At 42.1% G+C, this 18,845-nt stretch overlaps 1 protein-coding gene across 2 annotated transcripts in view; it reads right to left on the bottom strand.

Moving 5' to 3' along the window:
- Positions 1-3,363: 3,363 nt before the first annotated feature.
- cops3 (COP9 signalosome subunit 3) overlaps positions 3,364-18,845 on the bottom strand; it is a 39,706-nt gene continuing 24,224 nt past the window's right edge. The window contains exons 8-12 of one of the 2 annotated variants that reach the window (XM_038819253.1): positions 15,227-15,400; positions 12,072-12,158; positions 8,879-8,992; positions 5,156-5,236; positions 3,364-3,716 (exon numbers count right to left, since the gene is read on the bottom strand). In XM_038819253.1, coding sequence (XP_038675181.1) covers positions 3,663-3,716; positions 5,156-5,236; positions 8,879-8,992; positions 12,072-12,158; positions 15,227-15,400 — 510 coding nt within the window. In that variant the 3' untranslated portion in view covers positions 3,364-3,662. The remainder of the gene's footprint in view (positions 3,717-5,155; positions 5,237-8,878; positions 8,993-12,071; positions 12,159-15,226; positions 15,401-18,845) is intronic. The other variant, XM_038819254.1, reaches the window with a different exon arrangement.

Genomic DNA, 18,845 nt, shown 5'->3' with positions numbered 1-18,845 from the left:
ACTCAAACTTGGTGTATAAAAAGGATGGTCAGACCGGCCAGCGCTCTCTTCCTTTTTGTCATCTTCTCTCCTCGCTCCTGCTCATCATCATCGTGCTCCTGGTGCCTGCCTTTCATTTGTTCCAGCACACAGCCTGAGACCCACTGAGCAGTTTAAGTTTGAACTTGGATTGTGAGTATCCTCTGGAAGTTCGCGAAGTTCCCAAGATTACTATAGTGGATGAGGCTTTTGGGGGAAAGGGGGTTGCACGCATCTATCATAGTTTTCTCACTGCTAAAATTGTGTAAAGTAAGCTTTTACGTGGTGCCCGTTTAGTATTCCTTCCATAGTCATAGTTTTGTAAAGCATAAGGCATTTTGTGGTGTTTTCTAGCATTTGGTGATATTGACCTTGAACGTTTAATAAATACCTATATTTGGCTTTCAATTGGAGTCCGTTTTGTTTTCAATTCCTCACCAACGATCCCTGACCAAGTCACAATAGTAAATCTCCCTTACCATAATTCCGGTGTCTAGGACCGAGGGGTACTCTGGGCGCCTCGAAACCGCCCACTCAGCAAAGACTGCCAGATAAAGGCGGGCAGAGACTTTCCATTCTTCTCTCTCCCGGGGGCGCTGCTCAAGTGGAGTAGGCGCAAGGTGGTTGTGAGTCCACCGGTAAGAGAGAGAGGATCACCCGGGCAGTGGTGGGACTTGGGCAAAGGGGTGTCAAGCCCAATATAAGCCTGTTGGGTGGAGTTAGAAAAAGGGGATCCCGCTACACTCGGAACGATCAAAGAACTGTCAAAGGATACTAGGTAAATTGGCACGGCCAGGGTATGGAAAAACAATGGTGGAGCTCAAGTTGCCACAGGCACTATGGTGAGCCATGACGTGGGTGGGGGAATGAGGTGGCAGAAGGTTGGCATAGATGGGGCAAAGGGAGTGTGTGGAGGGTTGTATTTTGATTTAATCTACTGTTAATAACTTTAAAGTGCCAGAGGACCGGGGAGCACGGCATGCAGTGGTTAGCACTTCTGCCTTGATCCCGGACCCAGGTTACTCTGTCCACGTGGTTTGCACATTGTCCCCGAGTCTGCGTGGGTCTCACCCCTACAAACCAAAGATGTGCAGGGCAGGTGGATTGCGCCCACCCCCCGACCGAAATTCCACCATCTCTGTGCACCTGATCCAGTACAAATCCAAATCAAACGGAAATTCAAATTAGCTCCATATCAACTAAATTTTAATATTTGGGAATTAAACTGTCCTCTAATCTGTACCTCTGTGAGGAATAATCACAAGTATTTTCTATCCTTTCAGAGTTGAGGTACAAACTTTTCTTATAAAAATCCAACCTCACAATATATAGAAGAAACAATTTGCCAAAACTATACATTCACATATCAATTCAGCAGGAATTCAATTCAAAGAAGATCATTCAGTGCTTCTCCTTGGGACATTTTATTTTGCAAACATTGCTCTGCGTTAGCCAACAAGTTGCAGCAAACTGAGCATTTAATGGCTGTTTAGCCGGTTTGTGCACAGCAAAGTTCACTAGGTTGAACTCCCTCGAGAGAAGGCACTTTCAGAGAACACTCCACCTGGTGGTCTGGACACAAAACCAGTCAAAGTTGTGATGAAATCTACAGGTTGCCCAAGGGCGACACAAAGCACAAATGTCGAGTATTCCATTTTTTTTTTTAAAGTGTTGGCTCCATAGAAACATACAATTCCTTTCATAACAGCTGCTAGCTGCCGCTTAAATAATTTCAGATGTGATTGGTGACCATGCAAATTGGTAGTAGAAATCTTAACAGGCTACCAATTGCTATTAATTTTAATAACAAATAGTTTCAACAGTAATTTGAAGAATTATTTTGTGAACACCAGAGTTAGTTTTTCTGAAGTAATGAAATCAATGTGATTTACTCGTGAAAAGCATCAAGCTCATCATATGGAAAAATACCTATCACACAACACATACAATCAAATTGGTGTGTGGAATCTTACCAGAATTTGGCAAAGTGTTCGGCTCAGACTGAAAACTGGCATGTAACCCTCCAGTTGCACAGACCAGTCTTCTCTCCAGATCTTGAGCCTCTTCAAAGATAGAAATTGCATGGGGGGGGGGGGGGGTTACACCATCACTCTGGTGGGGCAGGGCCTGATAGAGCCGGCACCCGGTTCCAGAGATCGGGATGCCACCTTTAAAGGGCGCGTCGATCAGAACTGATACTGAACAGCCCCCAGCACGAAGGTATCTAGGGCTCTCCTCTCCTCTGCCCCCAACCCCCTGACAATCACCAGAGCCTCCCCACTCCAGCCCCAGACAGTCATCCGGGCCCTCTAACCGCAGATGAATCGCCAGCATTCCTCCCCTCAGTGCTCGCTCCCCCCTTGCCTGCATGAGCTCCTCTCCGCCCCCCACCCTCCCCAGAGCCCGCTTCCCCCAACACACAACAGATGCCCCCCCTCCATAGGCTTCCTACAAGGGCATGCCCCTGGCATTGTCCTCTGGCATAGGTTGGCACTGCCTGGTTGCAAAACAGCTGTACATGAATAAAGATACAGAATTCAGTTTTTGGACAGTTCCTCACATCCAAAATGTACAGTAAACTACTTATAAGGAGTGGGCATTCTAGGGCAGCACGGTGCCGTAGTGGTTAGCATTGCTGCCACATGGCGCCGAGGTCCCAGGTTCGATCCCGGCTCTGGGTCAGTGTCCGTGTGGAGTTTGCACATTCTCCCCGTGTTTGCGTGGGTTTCGCCCCCACAACCCAAAGATGTGCAGGGTAGGTGGATTGGACATGCTAAATTGCTCCTTAATTGGAAAAAATGAATTGGGTGCTCTAAATTTGGGTGGCAATTATACGTGGATTCCTGCAATGTGCCCTTAGCAAACAAAACACAAATAGATGCATTTTACATGGTGTTAGTTACTGCTGGAATTTTAATTTAGTACAGAATGATAGTTAAGTACTTCAGAGTGTTGGGAGTATTTAACTGAACAATGCCAATATTCAAAAATATCAATGAATGAAAGCAACCTCAGAGTATGTGGAAAAAATGTAACCGAGCAACACACAATTGCAAAAGTATATTCAGAACTGACCAATTATTGAATCATATGGTGCGCTTACACAAAATTTGTAAATAGTTTATGTCCATTTGAGCATTCCTCAAAGTTCATGCTAAAATGAGCAACTATGTTGGAAGTTACCAGATTTGTATTTCTACATTTGCATTTAACCCCGATTAATAAATCAGTGCATCAAGTACTTTAATATACAATCCCAGTCTATGCCAAGAGTTAACCTTCCAGAATAGTTCTCCAGAACATTCAATTCGGACTCAAAAGAAAAAAAAAAGCAAAGAAACAAAATGGAGAAACAAAGTTCAGTTTTATTTAACACAGCTAGAGTGTTAACCATGAAACAATGATATATAAAACAGCGATAGATTTATTCCTACCCAGAGATTCTTTTGCCAAGAAAACAGTTCTGAAAGCATTAACAGAGGGAGTCGCTCATAAAAACCAACAACTGATTTTCTCTCCTGGTGCTCACGTGACTAAATCCATTCCCTCAGTTTCCTGTTTTTTATCCTGCTGATGAACCAAATGCACCTTTTTAATTTGTATCTTTTTGTTGTTGAAGCTCTCACACAGTGTTTAAGTTTTCTTTATGAGTAACTTGATGCCTTGCTTCCTACATCATCTTCCTGGGTGCCCATGCTCTTTAAAAACAAAAAGTCATAAAAATGATATGGCATTTGGTTTTCCACACCTCCTGTTCACAGTGCTACTGAAGCATAGCTCATAATTTCATGCTGCTGTGGTGATGTCAGTTAACTTATTAGGGCACTAAAAAAAAAACTTTCTTCAAATGTACTCTGTTGATTCTTCCTTTGCCTACTGTGTACTTGGCCGCTGAAAAATATTTTTCACTGTACGTTGGAACGTGACAATAAATATCAATCAATCAAATTGTTATAACGAGTGGAGAGTGTCAAATGCAGTAATTTAACATTTTTTTCATTTATTGAATTAATAGCCTATCAAAACCACCACCATTTTAGACATTTCTGAAGCATATTAAACTAGTCTCAGTTGGATGTGTAATCCTTTTTCCTTCATTGTTGCAGGACCAAAATTCCCCACCTGACTTCTTTGTAACAGCACCTTCGAGTTATTATGGCACAGAAGGTCACTCCGCCCATCGAGTCAATGTGGACGCTCTGTAGAGCAATCCATTAATTCCCACTCCCTCATTCTATACACATGGCCCTGCAAGTTTATTTTCTTAAGTGCCCATTCAACTTCCTTTTGGAATCATTGATCATCTCCACTTTCACTACCATAGAACATAGAACAGTACAGCACAGAACAGGCCCTTCGGCCCTCAATGTTGTGCCGAGCCATGATCACCCTACTCAAACCCACGTATCCACCCTATACCCGTAACCCAACAACCCCCCCCCCCCTAAACCTTACTTTTTATTAGGACACTACGGGCAATTTAGCATGGCCAATCCACTTAACCCGCACATCTTTGGACTGTGGGAGGAAACCGGAGCACCCGGAGGAAACCCACGCACACAGGGGGAGGACGTGCAGACTCCACACAGACAGTGACCCAGCCGGGAATCGAACCTGGGACCCTGGAGCTGTGAAGCATTTATGCTAACCACCATGCTACCCTGCTGCCCCCAGGCAGGCAGCAAGTTCCAGGTCATTACCATTCGCTGCATAAAATCACACATCCCCCGTATCTCTTGCCCAGAGCCTAAAATCTGTGCCCCCTAATTCATGTACCATAAGGTAATGGGAATGGCCCTTCTTTGGCTACCTTATGAAAACCTGTCATGATCTTCTAACACCTCTAGTAAATCTCCCTTCAACGTCTGTTGCTCCTGAAGAACAACCCAGCTTCTCCAATCCAACCTTATAGCTACGTTTGCTCAAGCCTGCAACCATTGTGGTAAATCTCCATTGCATCTTCTCTCAAGAACTCACATCCTTCCTAAAGTATGGTGACCACGGTCATGGCTGCAGTGGTCAAGAAAGTAGCCCACTTCCACCTTCTAAAAGGTTACTAGGGTTAGGCAATAAATGCCAGTGTTGCCCATATCTGAGAACAAATGGAAATAAGACGATCCTACTATTAATTCCTTACCTTCTGTACAAACTGTGGATTAACAGTAATTTCCTGATCCATTGTTTTCAGCTTCTCATCTAATTCTATACATTTCTGCATCTAATGATTAAAATAAAAACAAAGATGGTTGGTAAGTGCATTAACATGGTAATTAGACATTGTTTACTTTCTCAAGATTCAGTTTTTTGATGAACTGATCTATCCCGAAGATACTAAACATTATGGGTGTGATTTTCCCTTTTGCAGATCTCCCTGTGTCTGCATGGGTTTCCTCCGGGTGCACTGATTTCCTCCCACAAGTCCCGAAAGAAGTGCTCGTTAGGCGAATTGGACATTGTGAATCCTCCCTCTGTGTACCCGATCAGGCGTCGGAATGTGGCGACTAGGGACTTTACACAGTAACTTCATTGCAGTGTTAATGTAAACCCACTTGTGACAATAATAAAGATTATTATTATTAAGTGCTCCAGCCAGTGGGGAAACTGGGGTGATTTCCGCTGGTGCTAGGAGCCATTCCAAGGCACTTAGAAAATGTTACCATGATTGGGATTTTTGTGCCATTCCATGGCACATAGTAAATGTTTTAAAGAGGATCGAGGTCTTCGGGACCCGAGAGGGCTGGGGCCTAATCTCTCGGACAGGTATGGTTCCTGAGAGATCGGGGCGCCATTTTCAAAGGAACGAGCTGTAGATAGTTTGGCTGGTCTTCCCATCTGCAGCCTTCCAACTGTCTGTCAACATGTCAATATTAAAGATCTCTAAGAGAGCGAAAGTCTTCCCATCTACAGCCTTAAACCTTTTAAACTGTGCTTGTTCTACAGACAGCCTCTTTAAACTGTGGTTTGAATAGCAGCTGCTCTTCATAGTTAATGACCCCTGTAGAGCTATATACAGAATCAACAGAAACCCATCCTTTGATACTGCTTCAACCTGTCAACCAAAAGGCTTTTAAAGGACAATGGATAGTAAAAATTAATGTAAACAATGCAGTTCAAAGCTTTTAGGCTTTTAGGCATGCATACAGGCTTGAAAAAGATAAAGGACAATTAAATTGACAGTGGGAAAACCACTTGAAAGGTTTTCATCACACTAAAGTGAATACTTTTACTTTTCACTTCTCAGATCTTTGAACTTGGCGTTCTGACAGACAGTTTAAAGGGTTTAAGACTACAGTTGGGAAGACTTTCATTTTATTCTCAGAGAAGTTTAATATTGGCATGCTGGCAAACAATTTAAAGGACTTAAAGGCTACAGATGGGAAGACAAGCCAAACCACTCCCATCCCAGGAAAGACCCCTGATCCAAGCACCTCTCAGCCTCCATCTACCTGAAGGACTCCCCCTCCCCCCTCAGCACCCTGCAGGCAAATGTAGGGAGGGCATTCTTCCCCTTGGCACCCCTCAAAGTGCAAGGTGCCAGGTTGGCAGACTGGGTTGGGGGGACTGTTGGGGCGTTGAGGGGAGGGGGAGCTTTTCACTCTTCTCAGTGATCTTTAATTTTGACATGCGGACAGACAGTTATATGGCTTAAAGGCTGCAGATTGGAAGACCAGCCAAACCATCCCAATCCCAGGAAAGACCGCAACCTCAGTCCCTCCAGCCCAGCCAAAGCCCCCCGGCCCCAGGAAGGAACCCCCTCGGCACCCTAGAGGCAAATGTAGGGAGGGTACTCACCCCCTTACCACCCCTCAGAGTGCAAGTTGCCGGGTCCCTTTTTCTCATGACTTTCAGCATCTCAGAAGACGGTTGAATTGGGCCTATAATTATCTTCAAATTTGGGTTTAATCAGGTATTTGCATGTTACCGCCAGGTCTGGGTGGGAACTCCATCGAGGCCAACGGGCCAGGAGACTCGCACACACAGTGAAATCTGTCTTTTGCCTGGCACCCGATTCCACAAGCCATCGCAAAACCCGCCATTAGCTAGCGGTCCCTGAGAATCTCTTCCTAGGTATCTGCACACGCTTCCTTTTAGCTTCAGGTGCCTACGGTGACACTTTTTTAGTGTCAGTTTTTCCACCATAAATGTTCATATCCACATTTCTAATGGAACTCTAACCTATCACAGTAACCTAGCCACCAGATACTTACAATTTTCAAAATTCTGAAAATCGTTTATCAGCCACGCTTAGTAACTGAAACTGCGTTATGTTCACAATAAGGGCATAACCAAAACGTAGAAACAAACTTCGAAAATTAAATATTTCCCAATGAGATAATTAGAAGTATACATTGAATTGTCTTTGATGTATTTTAAATCCTTTATTGATGTTTTTACTTGAAGGCCTAAAAGTCTGGTCTTGGGGATATTTTTTGCCCAGAAAAATCGAATTGGAATTGTGCATCAGTACTCGTCAGCTATGCCCAAGAAATATTTTCTCTTCTGCTTTCAGCAGTTATTACTCAAAGCTTATCAAAAATATCTGAAGAAAGGATAGGGGACAAATTTCAAAAGCTCTACCAAGGTAAAATTAATATGTAATTTGCAAGGGAGCCCCAGAAGTAGGGAGTTCTAAGATAAGCACCAATAAAGAATTCAAGACAAACTTCTTAACTTAGAGGGTGGTTAGAATGTGGAAATGGCTACCACATGGAGCAGTTGAGCTGTATAGTAAAGATGCATTAAAGGGAAAGCTAGATAAGTGCACAAGGGAGAGAAGGTTATGGTGATAGGGTTAGGTGGATGTATGGGGTGGGAGGATGGATATTTTGAGGATAAACACCAGCACAGACGTTAGGCTGTATGGTCTGCTTCTGTGTTTTACATTCTATTTAAAGAGTGGTTGTTTGTCTAAGAGAAGAAAATGATAGCTTTGTATGTTATGAGAGAGCGAGAAAACTAAAAAGTGACATTCACATGGATCAAAGGAAGAGGGTGAATGTATGAGGGTGAAGGGGAAAAAAAGGGACAAGAGATCTTTTTCCTCATTTCATATCACTTCAATTTTCAAAGAAAAATTACATTTTGAAGCCAACTAATTATCTCACCTGTGTATTGCTCAGTTAGAAATAGTCAATGCTAATGGTTTATACCTGTAAAACAGAGAATCTAATTTCTAACATCAAATGAATGGAGGGAGAGATAGCGACACAAAGAAATACACAAATAGGAAGACAAACCAGTAGTTTTGTTCATTTATTTTTTTTTAATAAAAAGTTGAATCTTGAAAGTAAACAAAGCCTTTGAAGGGAATGGACAGGTGGGTTGGATGGGATAGAATAAAAGAGTTGAGCAAATAACTCAAAAGGGAAAAACAGGAAAGTGATGGGAGTGTGTGTGTGTTAGAAAAGGAAATAAGAGAAGGTAAAGGAATAGAGAGCATGATAGGACCAAGGGGGCGGAGGGAAAGGAGAACTGAAGGTTACATTTCCCAATGATCACTAACTCTGCAACTGTTTGGGGCTTCTTTTCTTGCCATACCACCCACCTTTCACCCAAAAGGAAGAGAAGTATAGCGAGAAAAGCTGAAGAAGATAGGCAGAAAGGCCACAGAACATAAGAACTGTCAGGGGATACAATCTCTATCCCACTTATGCCACTAAATAGAACACAAAAACAATGGATTGCAATAAGTTTCAGCAGATCCATCCATATATCAATCAGATCCCACAGCTCCTTGTACATGAGAGTTGAACACCATAACACTGTTACTAATAGTAACACATTAAATTGTAAAATTCTAACTTGCTTCAATTGTAGAAGTCAGCATTCAGTCGATTAACTTTGATAAATTATTTGTTACCTCGTGGTCAATGTTAAGAAGCATGGCTGGGTTATTATATTTCTCTGGGTTGTCATGGAAACTGACCATTCCATCCTTCTGATTAATACTAGCATATATTTCCCCATCATCTATCTGAAAGAAAGTTAATTTCATGAAATCAAAGACCCATTATTCTCATCAGTAAATGCAATGACAGAATATTAGATGAGATCACAAAGATAAAAAGACACAAATAATTTCCTCCTGAGTGAATATAATTACAGTATATAATTGGCAGCATGGTTTTGGTAAACACAGAACAGGATATAATAGAGTAATCACGCTTGTCCAATGCATGTGGCACTAAGCAGATCAGACCAAGTTTAGTCAATTCAGCCAGTCTCATCTGTATTATCTAATTCCAGTCACAGTAGTTACGTGCTGCAAATGGCACAAAAGATCAGTGAGAATTCCAGCCTGATTGCTATCCAATGATCTCAGCTGAAGAGAATAAATTTGCAAATCGCAATGATGGCCGACTGGATAAAATACCTGCAAGGCATTTACCTTTTAGACAGTGAGAAAAATATTACCCAAACAACATCTCATTAAAAAGAGCAGAACCAGAGTGACGATTTAAATGCCAGATGTTCCACACAGCAGCAAATTAACAGGGAACATGCTAATGAGCCCTTTAAAACTGGTTTCTACATTCAATTATACCATGGCTGATATATATCTCTAATTTGATTTACCCACCCTTGCTCCATATCCTTTGATAACCTTTAACAAAAAAAGCCTCAGTCTTGAAAATTTCAACTGGCCCAGGATTCACATCATTTTGGAGGGCAGAATTCCAGATTTTCATTGTACTTTATGTGAAAAATGCTTCCTAATTTTGTTCCCCCATCTAAACAGTCTAGCACTAATTTTAAGATTATAACTGCTTAGTCTGGATTCTCCCACAAGAGGGCATTGTTTTCCTTTACCCACCCTGTCCTGTCCCTTTACCAGGCTAAATACCTTGATTAGATCACCCTGGAACCTTTTAACACTAAGAAATACGATCCATGTTTATGCAACACTTCTTCAAAATTCAACACTTCAAGCTCTGGCAACATTCTGGTGCACTGTGTGCCTACCACGGTCAATGTAACTTTTCTGTGACTCTGTACCAAAAACTGAATACAGTATTCAAGACCATAACTGTGGACAAATAAAGCATCATTCCCCACTTCCTTTGGGACAATCGTGCCTGTGAAATTCGGGAGACAAAGTGCCGACGCCGGAGTGAAAACCGGAGTGTTTCACTCCGGCGTCAGAGTCCGCTCCTCACCCCCTATTCTCCCAACCCCAGGGGGCTAGGAGCGGCGGCGCGTCAATCTCGCGCGCCGGGCCTTGACGCCCGCGTCAAATCGGCGCCGCCTGAATGACGCGGCCGGCGGCGCCCAAATGATGTCACCCACGCATGCGCAGGTTGGCCGGCAGCAACCCGCGCATGCGCGGTTGCCGTCCTCCCCTCCGCTGCTCCGCAAGACATGGAGGATTGATCTTGTAGGGCGGTGGAGGGAAAAGAGTGCGTCTTTCAGAGAAGCCGGCCCGACGATCGGTGGGCACCGATAGCGGGCCAGACCCCTCCTGAGCACCCCCCTGGTGCTCGATCCTCCCTCCGCCCCCCACAGGCCCCACACGCAGCGGTCGCGCGCTGTTCGCGCCGGCAGTGATCAGGTGTGGTTGGCCCCAGCATGAACCGGTCGTATTAGGCAGGCCGCTCGGCCCATCCGGGCCGGAGAATCGCCACTCGACCAGAGCGGCGATTCTCCGAGCGGCGATTCTCCGAGCGGCCTGTCGCAAAACGCAACACGCCGTTTTGGAGGGGGGGTGGGAGAATCGCCTGTGGGTGCCAGGGCGGCGTGGCGTGAATCGCCCAGCACTCGCGCGATTTTCCCACCCGGCGTGGGGGTCGGAGAATCGCGCCCCACACCTCTTGCCATTTCCACTCACTCTTTGAATGTCCATTTGAAACTTCCCCCCTCCCCCGCCAATCTACACAACTTACTATGCCTCCAATCTTAGTGTCTCTGTAAACGTGGATGTGAAACTCTGTTCCTTCATTCAGATTAATGATATATGGCGAAAAGCTGATGCATGACTTGATATGATGGGTCAAATGACCACATCCAGCACGGTAATGCTTAATGGTTCTTTGTAACCTGTACAAATATTCTACACGAGTTTCTTTATGACAAAACTTGCAGAGACGTTGTATTGCATTTCATACAATGGTAAAACTGATTTTCTGCTGCTGTTTTGCCCAATCTGAGTGCACCAGGGAGAACTTGGGCAGAAGATTGACCTAAAGCTGTACCAGCTTGTCGCTGGTCAGGTTTTCCAGGAATTTCCTAAGAATGACAAATTGGGTTGAAAAATTGGAACGACAAAATGACAGGGGTTGGTTTAGAACAGTGGGCTAAACAGCTGGCTTGCAATGCAGAACAAGGCTAGCAGCGCGGGGTCAATTCCCGTACCAGCCTTCCCGAACAGGCTCCGGAATGTGGCGACAAGGGGCTTTTCACAGTAACTTCATTGAAGCCTACTTGTGACAATAAGCGATTATTATTATTGTAAATGTTAAATACATCTGCAAAATGTGTGCAAATATATTCAAAGTGCAGATCCCTTGTTAACACCAGTTGCCACATCCCTGCCAACAGAGAAACTCCCCTTTATCTCTACAATTTTAATTGCTATCTCCTCATCCCTCGTAACCATTTTAAATTGATGGCCCCTTGTTCCTGACTTCCCCACTTCCCCAACCAGATTAAATTGCCATTCACCATCAGAACATTTCACAATTTTAAAAATCCTCTATTAAATTTTTCACATATCATACTCTGCTTCAGTGAAAACAGTCTCAATATTTCAAGCCTACCAACCAGTTTCCCATCTGTAACAGGATCGTGGTAAATTATGCTGTGCATTCTCCATGGTTTAAATGACATTTCTATAGTGAAACACTCAAATGTGCATGCAGTACTCTTAACTGTTGCCTAACCAGTATTTTCTGCTCTAACTTATAAAATGCAAAATGTTGTCGTACTTTATGTCTTAATCTACCCCTCCTTCCCCTTTCAGGCAATGATGTATTTGATCTTTCGTTAAATGATACCCTTCAGCGACTGTTCACTGACTGTATGCTCCCTTTGCTTATTTAGCAGTCAAAAAGCCTTACCATGTGAAGCACATACTTTTCTGCTTCTTGAGCGCCTGATAATTGTACCCTACTAGCCATGTCTTGCAAGGACAACGTCAAAAATGTCTGCAAAGATAAATAAGACACACCTTAATAGCAGAAGAAATACTACTAACAGCCACTTATATACATTCAAAGAGAAAGGACAAGTTAAAGTTCCATGTTTTACCTTTGTTAATACTCTAAATAATTTGCAATAAAATAACATTCTTTTTGTAGGAATTTTAAAAAGGAACATCAGAGATTAGATTTATTTCAAAATATTCCAGCCGGAGTTCTCGACCGTTGGGATTCTCTGTTCCCACCGGCAGTGCACTCCCGCCCACCGAATTCTGGGTGGCATGGGGTGGCTTCAATGGGCACTCCCATTGACAAGCGGTGGGGGGAAAGAATCCCACCGCCAATGACCTGTACGCCGCCGAGAAACATGCGGAGGAGGGTGGGGGACACCAGAAAATCTAGCCCTCCATTTTTTTTCCAATTCAGTGTGGCCAATCCACCTACCCTGCACATCTTTGAGTTGCGGGGGTGAGGCCCACGCAGACATGGGGAGAATGTGCAAACTCCACATGGACAGTGACCCGGGGCTGGGATCGAACCATGATCGAACAGTGCTGACTACTGAGTAACCGTGCCGCCCTAAATCCAGCCCTCCATGTTGTAAACTACCATCCTCTGTATTTTAGGCATTAATCAATATTTTCTGGAAAGTATTCAAAAACTAGATCAAGATAGAAATTTAATCAAACTTCTATCAATTTTAAATACCTTTTTGGAGCTCCCCAAAGATTAGTCATGAATGCATGTGTGATTTGTCAGTGAGGTGCACAGATCAGAAAGGTCCCTGCTTCAGGTAAAGTGCCTGTATTGAGTTAGGTAATGGGTGTTAAAATTGTCCTCAATATTATTGAGCTTTGAAGGACAGACAGAAGAGAAATTTTTGCTCAATGGCCACTGCTGGAATGTATATTCATGTGGAAATTTATTTTAAAAGAACCTTAGGTGAGTTAATCATCTATACATGGATTGAGTTTTCATATGCATGTCTTATGTTAATTTTGCCTCTTGATAACTTGTATCATTCAAACTGAATAATACGACAATTCTATTTTTTTTGTAGAGTGAGTTGATATCAGTATGGAAATTAACAAATTATGCCTTACTTTCTTGCCAATTTTCTCCTCTTCCAAAACAATTTTGATCATTTATTGGGCTTAATGTTCCTGATAGTCAAAGACTCACCAGCACCTCAAGAAGTCAATCATGCACAAGTCTTCACCGTGGATACTGGCAAACTGCTCGACTGTAATGGCATGAAGACACCACAGCACAAACCAGATGTCCTCCCCTGGCATCTACACACACAAATTTCTAATAGGGGCCTCTGGATAATGATCAGGAGTGATAACACTGGCCAATTTTCCTCTTTACACACTAAAAGCACTAAAGTCGATCACCTCTGCGACAACAAAGAACAAAGAAAACTTACAGCACAGGAACAGGCCCTCCGGCCCTCCAAGCCTGCGCCGATCCAGATCCTCTATCTAAAACTGTCGCCTATTTTCTAAGGATCTGCTCCTTGCCCATTCATGTATCTGTCTAGATACATCTTAAATGACGCTATCGTGCCCGCCTCTACCACCTCGGCCGGCAATGTATTCCAGGCACCCACCACCCTCTCCGCAAAGAACTTCCCACGCATATCTCCCTTAAACTTTTCCCCTCTCACCTTGAACTCGTGACCTCTAGTAATTGAGTCCCCCACTCTGGGAAAAAGCTTCCACACCTCTCATGATTTTGTAGACCTCAATGAGGTCCCCCCTCAACCTCCGTCTTTCTAATGAAAATAATTCTAATCTACTCAACTTCTCTTCATAGCTAGCGCCCGCCATACCAGGCAACAACCTGGTGAACCTCCTCTGCACCTTCTCCAAAGCATCCACATCCTTTTGGTAATGAGGCGACCAGAACTGTACGCAGTATTCCAAATGCCAACTCTTGTACTCAATACCCCTTCTGATGAAGGAAAGCATGCCGTATGCCTTCTAGACCACTCTATCGACCTTCAGGGTACAACGGACCTGAACACCCAGATCTCTACCGAGATCAGCTAATTCAGCACAGACCACAGAAACATAGGAACAGCAAAAAACCACTCAGTCCCCAGAGCTGCTTCAGCCATTCAGTTAAATCATGGATGATACCACTCATCTCCCTTCATTTCCATATTCCTGACTTAATATACATCAATGGTGGAACACAGAACTTTCCCATTTGGCTAGACTAATCGTTCATTGCATAATTATTCAACTATGAGGAGACCACCACATACAGTTTATGATAGAAAAAAATTGTACACTAGCTGTACAGGGCAATCGTTAAATGACACTGACAGGAGATTAAACTAACAACCAGGACTTCAATGTGGGAGGACAGCTCTTCTATTCCAATTTATAACTCTTGCTTTATAAGGTTTAACAGTATTTATGAGTTAAGAGAAAGGACCTTAGTATTACTACCTTTCTCTCTTCCCTACCCTTTCAGCCACACACATTTTTGTTGTTTCTTTCTCTCCCTTAAAGTTATTCCTCATTATAAGCATTCCCTTATCAGATAACAATATCTGAACTTAAAAGCAAAATACAACTATTATAGAAATCCTGTCTCAATCCATAGACCAAGTTCTATTTAAGAGTCGACCAACTTTGAAGACTTTGAAATGTAGTCTTTAATGCAGAACGCAAGTGGAAATTCCAGGATTCAGCCTTTAGAAGTAAAACATACTGGAAAAATTCCATGACAGCTAATCTCCAATATTTCCATGACTATTTGCTGGCCGGTATTGTTTAAGCACTTTCCACAGCCAGAGACATGAGTAAGCAAGTATTACATGCTTCAAAACAATTGCTTCACACATTCTAGTCGTTGAAATAATAGGAAACAAATTACAAAGCCAACCGTCACTACGTAAAAGATTTCAAGAACATTTCTGAGCAAATAAACACTAGAAAATAATGCCGTCAGTCCTGTTAACAGTCCTGATAGTGAAGAAAAGCTATGCAAGGATATACTTATTCAGCATCTGACTTTTCAAATCTATGGTTTGATATATATTTTGTGTAGATATATCTTACCTTTGTTAGCCTCTGAATGTTCTTTTTATAAAGAGAGGACAAGCATTGTTTTACAAGTCCCATGTTGTTATCTCTTGTGAATGTTTCATTGTGTTTGCTCACCACATTTCGAAGTTCTGCTGGATTATTTGTTGCATATACTTGTGCTAATTCATGGTAGGCATTACTTAGGGGCTGTTGAAGGACAGACAAAATAAGACTTAGCTTACCTTGTTAATCCAAAAACAGCAGCTAATACGTTTTTTCAATTGGCAGAAAAGCTATTAGCTGTACATCGTAAACATTATTTGTAAATATAAGTGTGACCATCGTGCATTATACATTTCAATTGTTCACATTAAAAAGGAAGCAAAAAACCTCTAAGATGGGTTCCTTATTAGCCGTTCATATTTTGCAATTTTATGTAGTTCCTCCTTCGTCATTTGAACTTCACCACTAAAGTGCAAGGGCTTCCGTTGAAGATACTTTTGTGAGCAGCACAGCTAACAATTTCCCAGCCCTGAAATCATAAAATCATCAATCACAATGCCCATGAATTAAATGCTGCTGAATTTCACACTCAGAAGACACACTTAGCATGGGACACTGATAGACAGGTTTCATTCCAGTTCCTGTAATGCAGTGGTGTGTCATTATGGTATCCAAATGCCTATCCCAGCGGCCAATTTGATGGAATATCCATAATCTTGCCAATGTGGAGGAAGGGAAGAGAAGAAACAGCTCTCCTCTAAATGTGGATTTCAAACACAAACTTCCATCCGTGCACACTTCCTAGCTCAGCTTTTTTTCATTACAATTTCCCATGTCTACATTTACAATGAGAATATGCCTGTCGCCTAGCCATGCTGTGATGACTCCATCCTGCCAGTGATGATGCTGTAGTGGTTCAGTCCTGCATCTATCAGCTTTCTATGCTATGCTGAAAAAAAAACTCTGCTCCATGGCATGCAAAATTGAGTAGAGCTTTGTCAATATATATAAAATAAGGACAAAATATCGATTTTTAAAATGGAGACTAAATTACTTTCACAAACACTGGTTCAAACATTGAATTCTCTCTATCTCCTGAAGAAACAGCATATAAAAGTGCAAAGTGCAGTGTATATCCAGGAGATTCGGATATAAAGAACAGTAAAGGAAGACCAAAAAGATTGCGAGTGCTACAAAATGGAATTCATAAAGGAATTTGAGGGACATCAAGATTCATAAAACGTTTCTTTTATATTTGCATTAAAATGGGCAGTCAAGGGTACTGTGGGGCTTCTTTTTTTTTTAATGTGGGTATTATTGTCAATAGAAATAAGAAAACAGCTGGCTTGTTAAATAATAACTTTGTCCGAAGAGCATAACATTTCTAACATTCCAGTGAAATTAAAAATGAATCAAGGACTGAAATTCACTCAACTTAACACAAGCAAGAAAACAGTATTAGATAAAATAATGGCACTAAAGACTGACATATACCCACGGTGTGGGGTTGTAGGTGCTTTCGGCACTATCTTACATAGCTCCCATTCAGCTCAAAGGGCCGATTGGCCTGCTCCTGCTCCTATCTTCTATGTTTTCCTCAATTGTCTCTTCAGATTGGAAAATGAAAATACTATCCATTATTTCAGAACGGTGAGTGAGAGAAAACAGGAAATATAGATCTGTTAACTGAATATTTGTTGCGAGGAAGTTATCGGAATTGCTACTTAAGGATAAAAGAGACTGAGCACTTGTGAGACAGAGAATTGTAATGATGTTACATTTTGCTAATCTAACCAAAATCTTTGAAGTAGTAACTAAAGTAGTAGATGAGGGATGTATGTCTGTGGATGTGGTTTATATGACCACCAGAAGTTGTGCAATAGGTTCCACATAATAGGTCAAAAGTAAAGCTCATGGAATTCAAGGCAAATTATTTTCCTGAATTAGGTGGTAGAAAAGACTAGGATAATGGATACATACCCTAATTTGAAGACAGTGACTTAGTGGTGTCCGACAATGATCTGGGGCCTCAACCATTCACTATTTTTATTCATGACGTATAACCTGAGAGAGAGCCATATATCCAAGTTTGTAGACAACACAAGAGATTGTCAGTTTAGTAGGCAGTGTAGACCGGAAAATAAAATTCCCAAGGAACTTTGATATGTTACGTAAGAGGGAAAATCTTTGACTGATGGATTTCAACATGGATAAATGTGATGTCACCCATTCTGGACCAATAAAGGATAGATCTAAGCATTATTTTAAATGGTTAAAAGCTAGAACAGTGGAGGTCAAAAGATCCTATACTAATGGAAGAGGTACAGCACAAATTCACCAGAATATTACCAGGGTTCCTTAGAGTATGAGGAGTGATTACATAAACTAGGCCTTTAGTGTAGAAAGTTACGGGTGATTTATTTGAGAGTGTTAGGACTATGAAAGTATTTTACAAGGTAACACAGAGCTTTTTCCATTGGTTGGAGAATTTTGCAAAGAGACATAACCTTAAATTCAAAGTCAGGTCATTCAGGAGAGATGGAAGGAAATTGTTTTTCATGCAAACGGTGGTGGAAATGTGGAATTCACTCCCGCAAAACAAAAAAAGGTTGTTGCTAGTGCAATTAATAATTACTTCCACCACTGAAGGTGGGTGGGAGTAATGTTTTCGCTACTGCTTGTTAGTCTCTAAACAATGTATTCCAGAAACTAATGGACGGATTTCAATTAAACTTGGTACAATCATAGGATATGTCACAAGGAAAAACTGATTAGGGAAATTAGGGATGGGCAATAAAAATCTTGCCTGGCCAGGAAAGCCTACATCTCGTGAAAGAATACAAAAACTGAAGATGTGCTTCCGGATCCTGGACATTTTTAAAGGATATATGAACTTTTGGGAGAAACAGCAAGTTGACTTTAAAAACAAATGCTGTTGGTTGTTTTATCTAGAATGCTGGTGATTGTTTTAGAATGCTGTTTATTGTCTCAGCTGGTGTGGTGAAATTTGTCACAGCTGTCAAAAAATGTGAGAAAAATTTTCAGAGCAGGTTATTGGATGTGGATTGGCCTGAAGCTTCCCCAGTAAGATGGAAGCTCTTAATAAAAACTTACTTTTTTCAGCTTTGTAGTTACAGAGCATCCACCAGCTAGGGAAAAGCCTCAAGGAAGAGCTGTATAATTGTAATAATGTTTAGTTAACACAGAGTGGCGGAGATATGCGCTCTGCTGAGCATCCTCTTTGCTGGTTTTAAATCAGAGAACGACGGATATTTATTAAACTAAGTTATCAAAGGTCATGGAGTCGAGGCTGTGGGTGGAGTTATGGTACAGATCAATCACAATCTCACTGTAAGGCGGAACAAGCTCAAGGGGTTAAATGGCCTACCCCCCTTCCCATATTCCCCAATCTTTGGCAATTATTTCCTCTCCATATGCCTCATCTCCCATGTCAGCTTTGCCAAGTGTAGATTCCTATGTTAACATTTCACAGTCAATTTTATTATATCAACTGTCACCTGAGACAAACATTTTGCAATCCCAGGTTGTGACAGTCTGAACTACATTTCCCCGTCTGAATCGTATTCTCTCAGTATAAGTGGAACAGTGCTTTCCTCATGCTGTAGTAGAATTTCTGATAATTTTGATT

The sequence above is a fragment of the Scyliorhinus canicula genome, chromosome 15, assembly GCF_902713615.1.
Source record: "Scyliorhinus canicula chromosome 15, sScyCan1.1, whole genome shotgun sequence".
In the NCBI taxonomy this organism is placed as follows: Eukaryota; Metazoa; Chordata; class Chondrichthyes; order Carcharhiniformes; family Scyliorhinidae; genus Scyliorhinus; species Scyliorhinus canicula.
The sequence above is the reverse complement of the archived record's forward strand: the minus strand, read 5'-3'. Positions and strand labels throughout refer to the sequence as shown.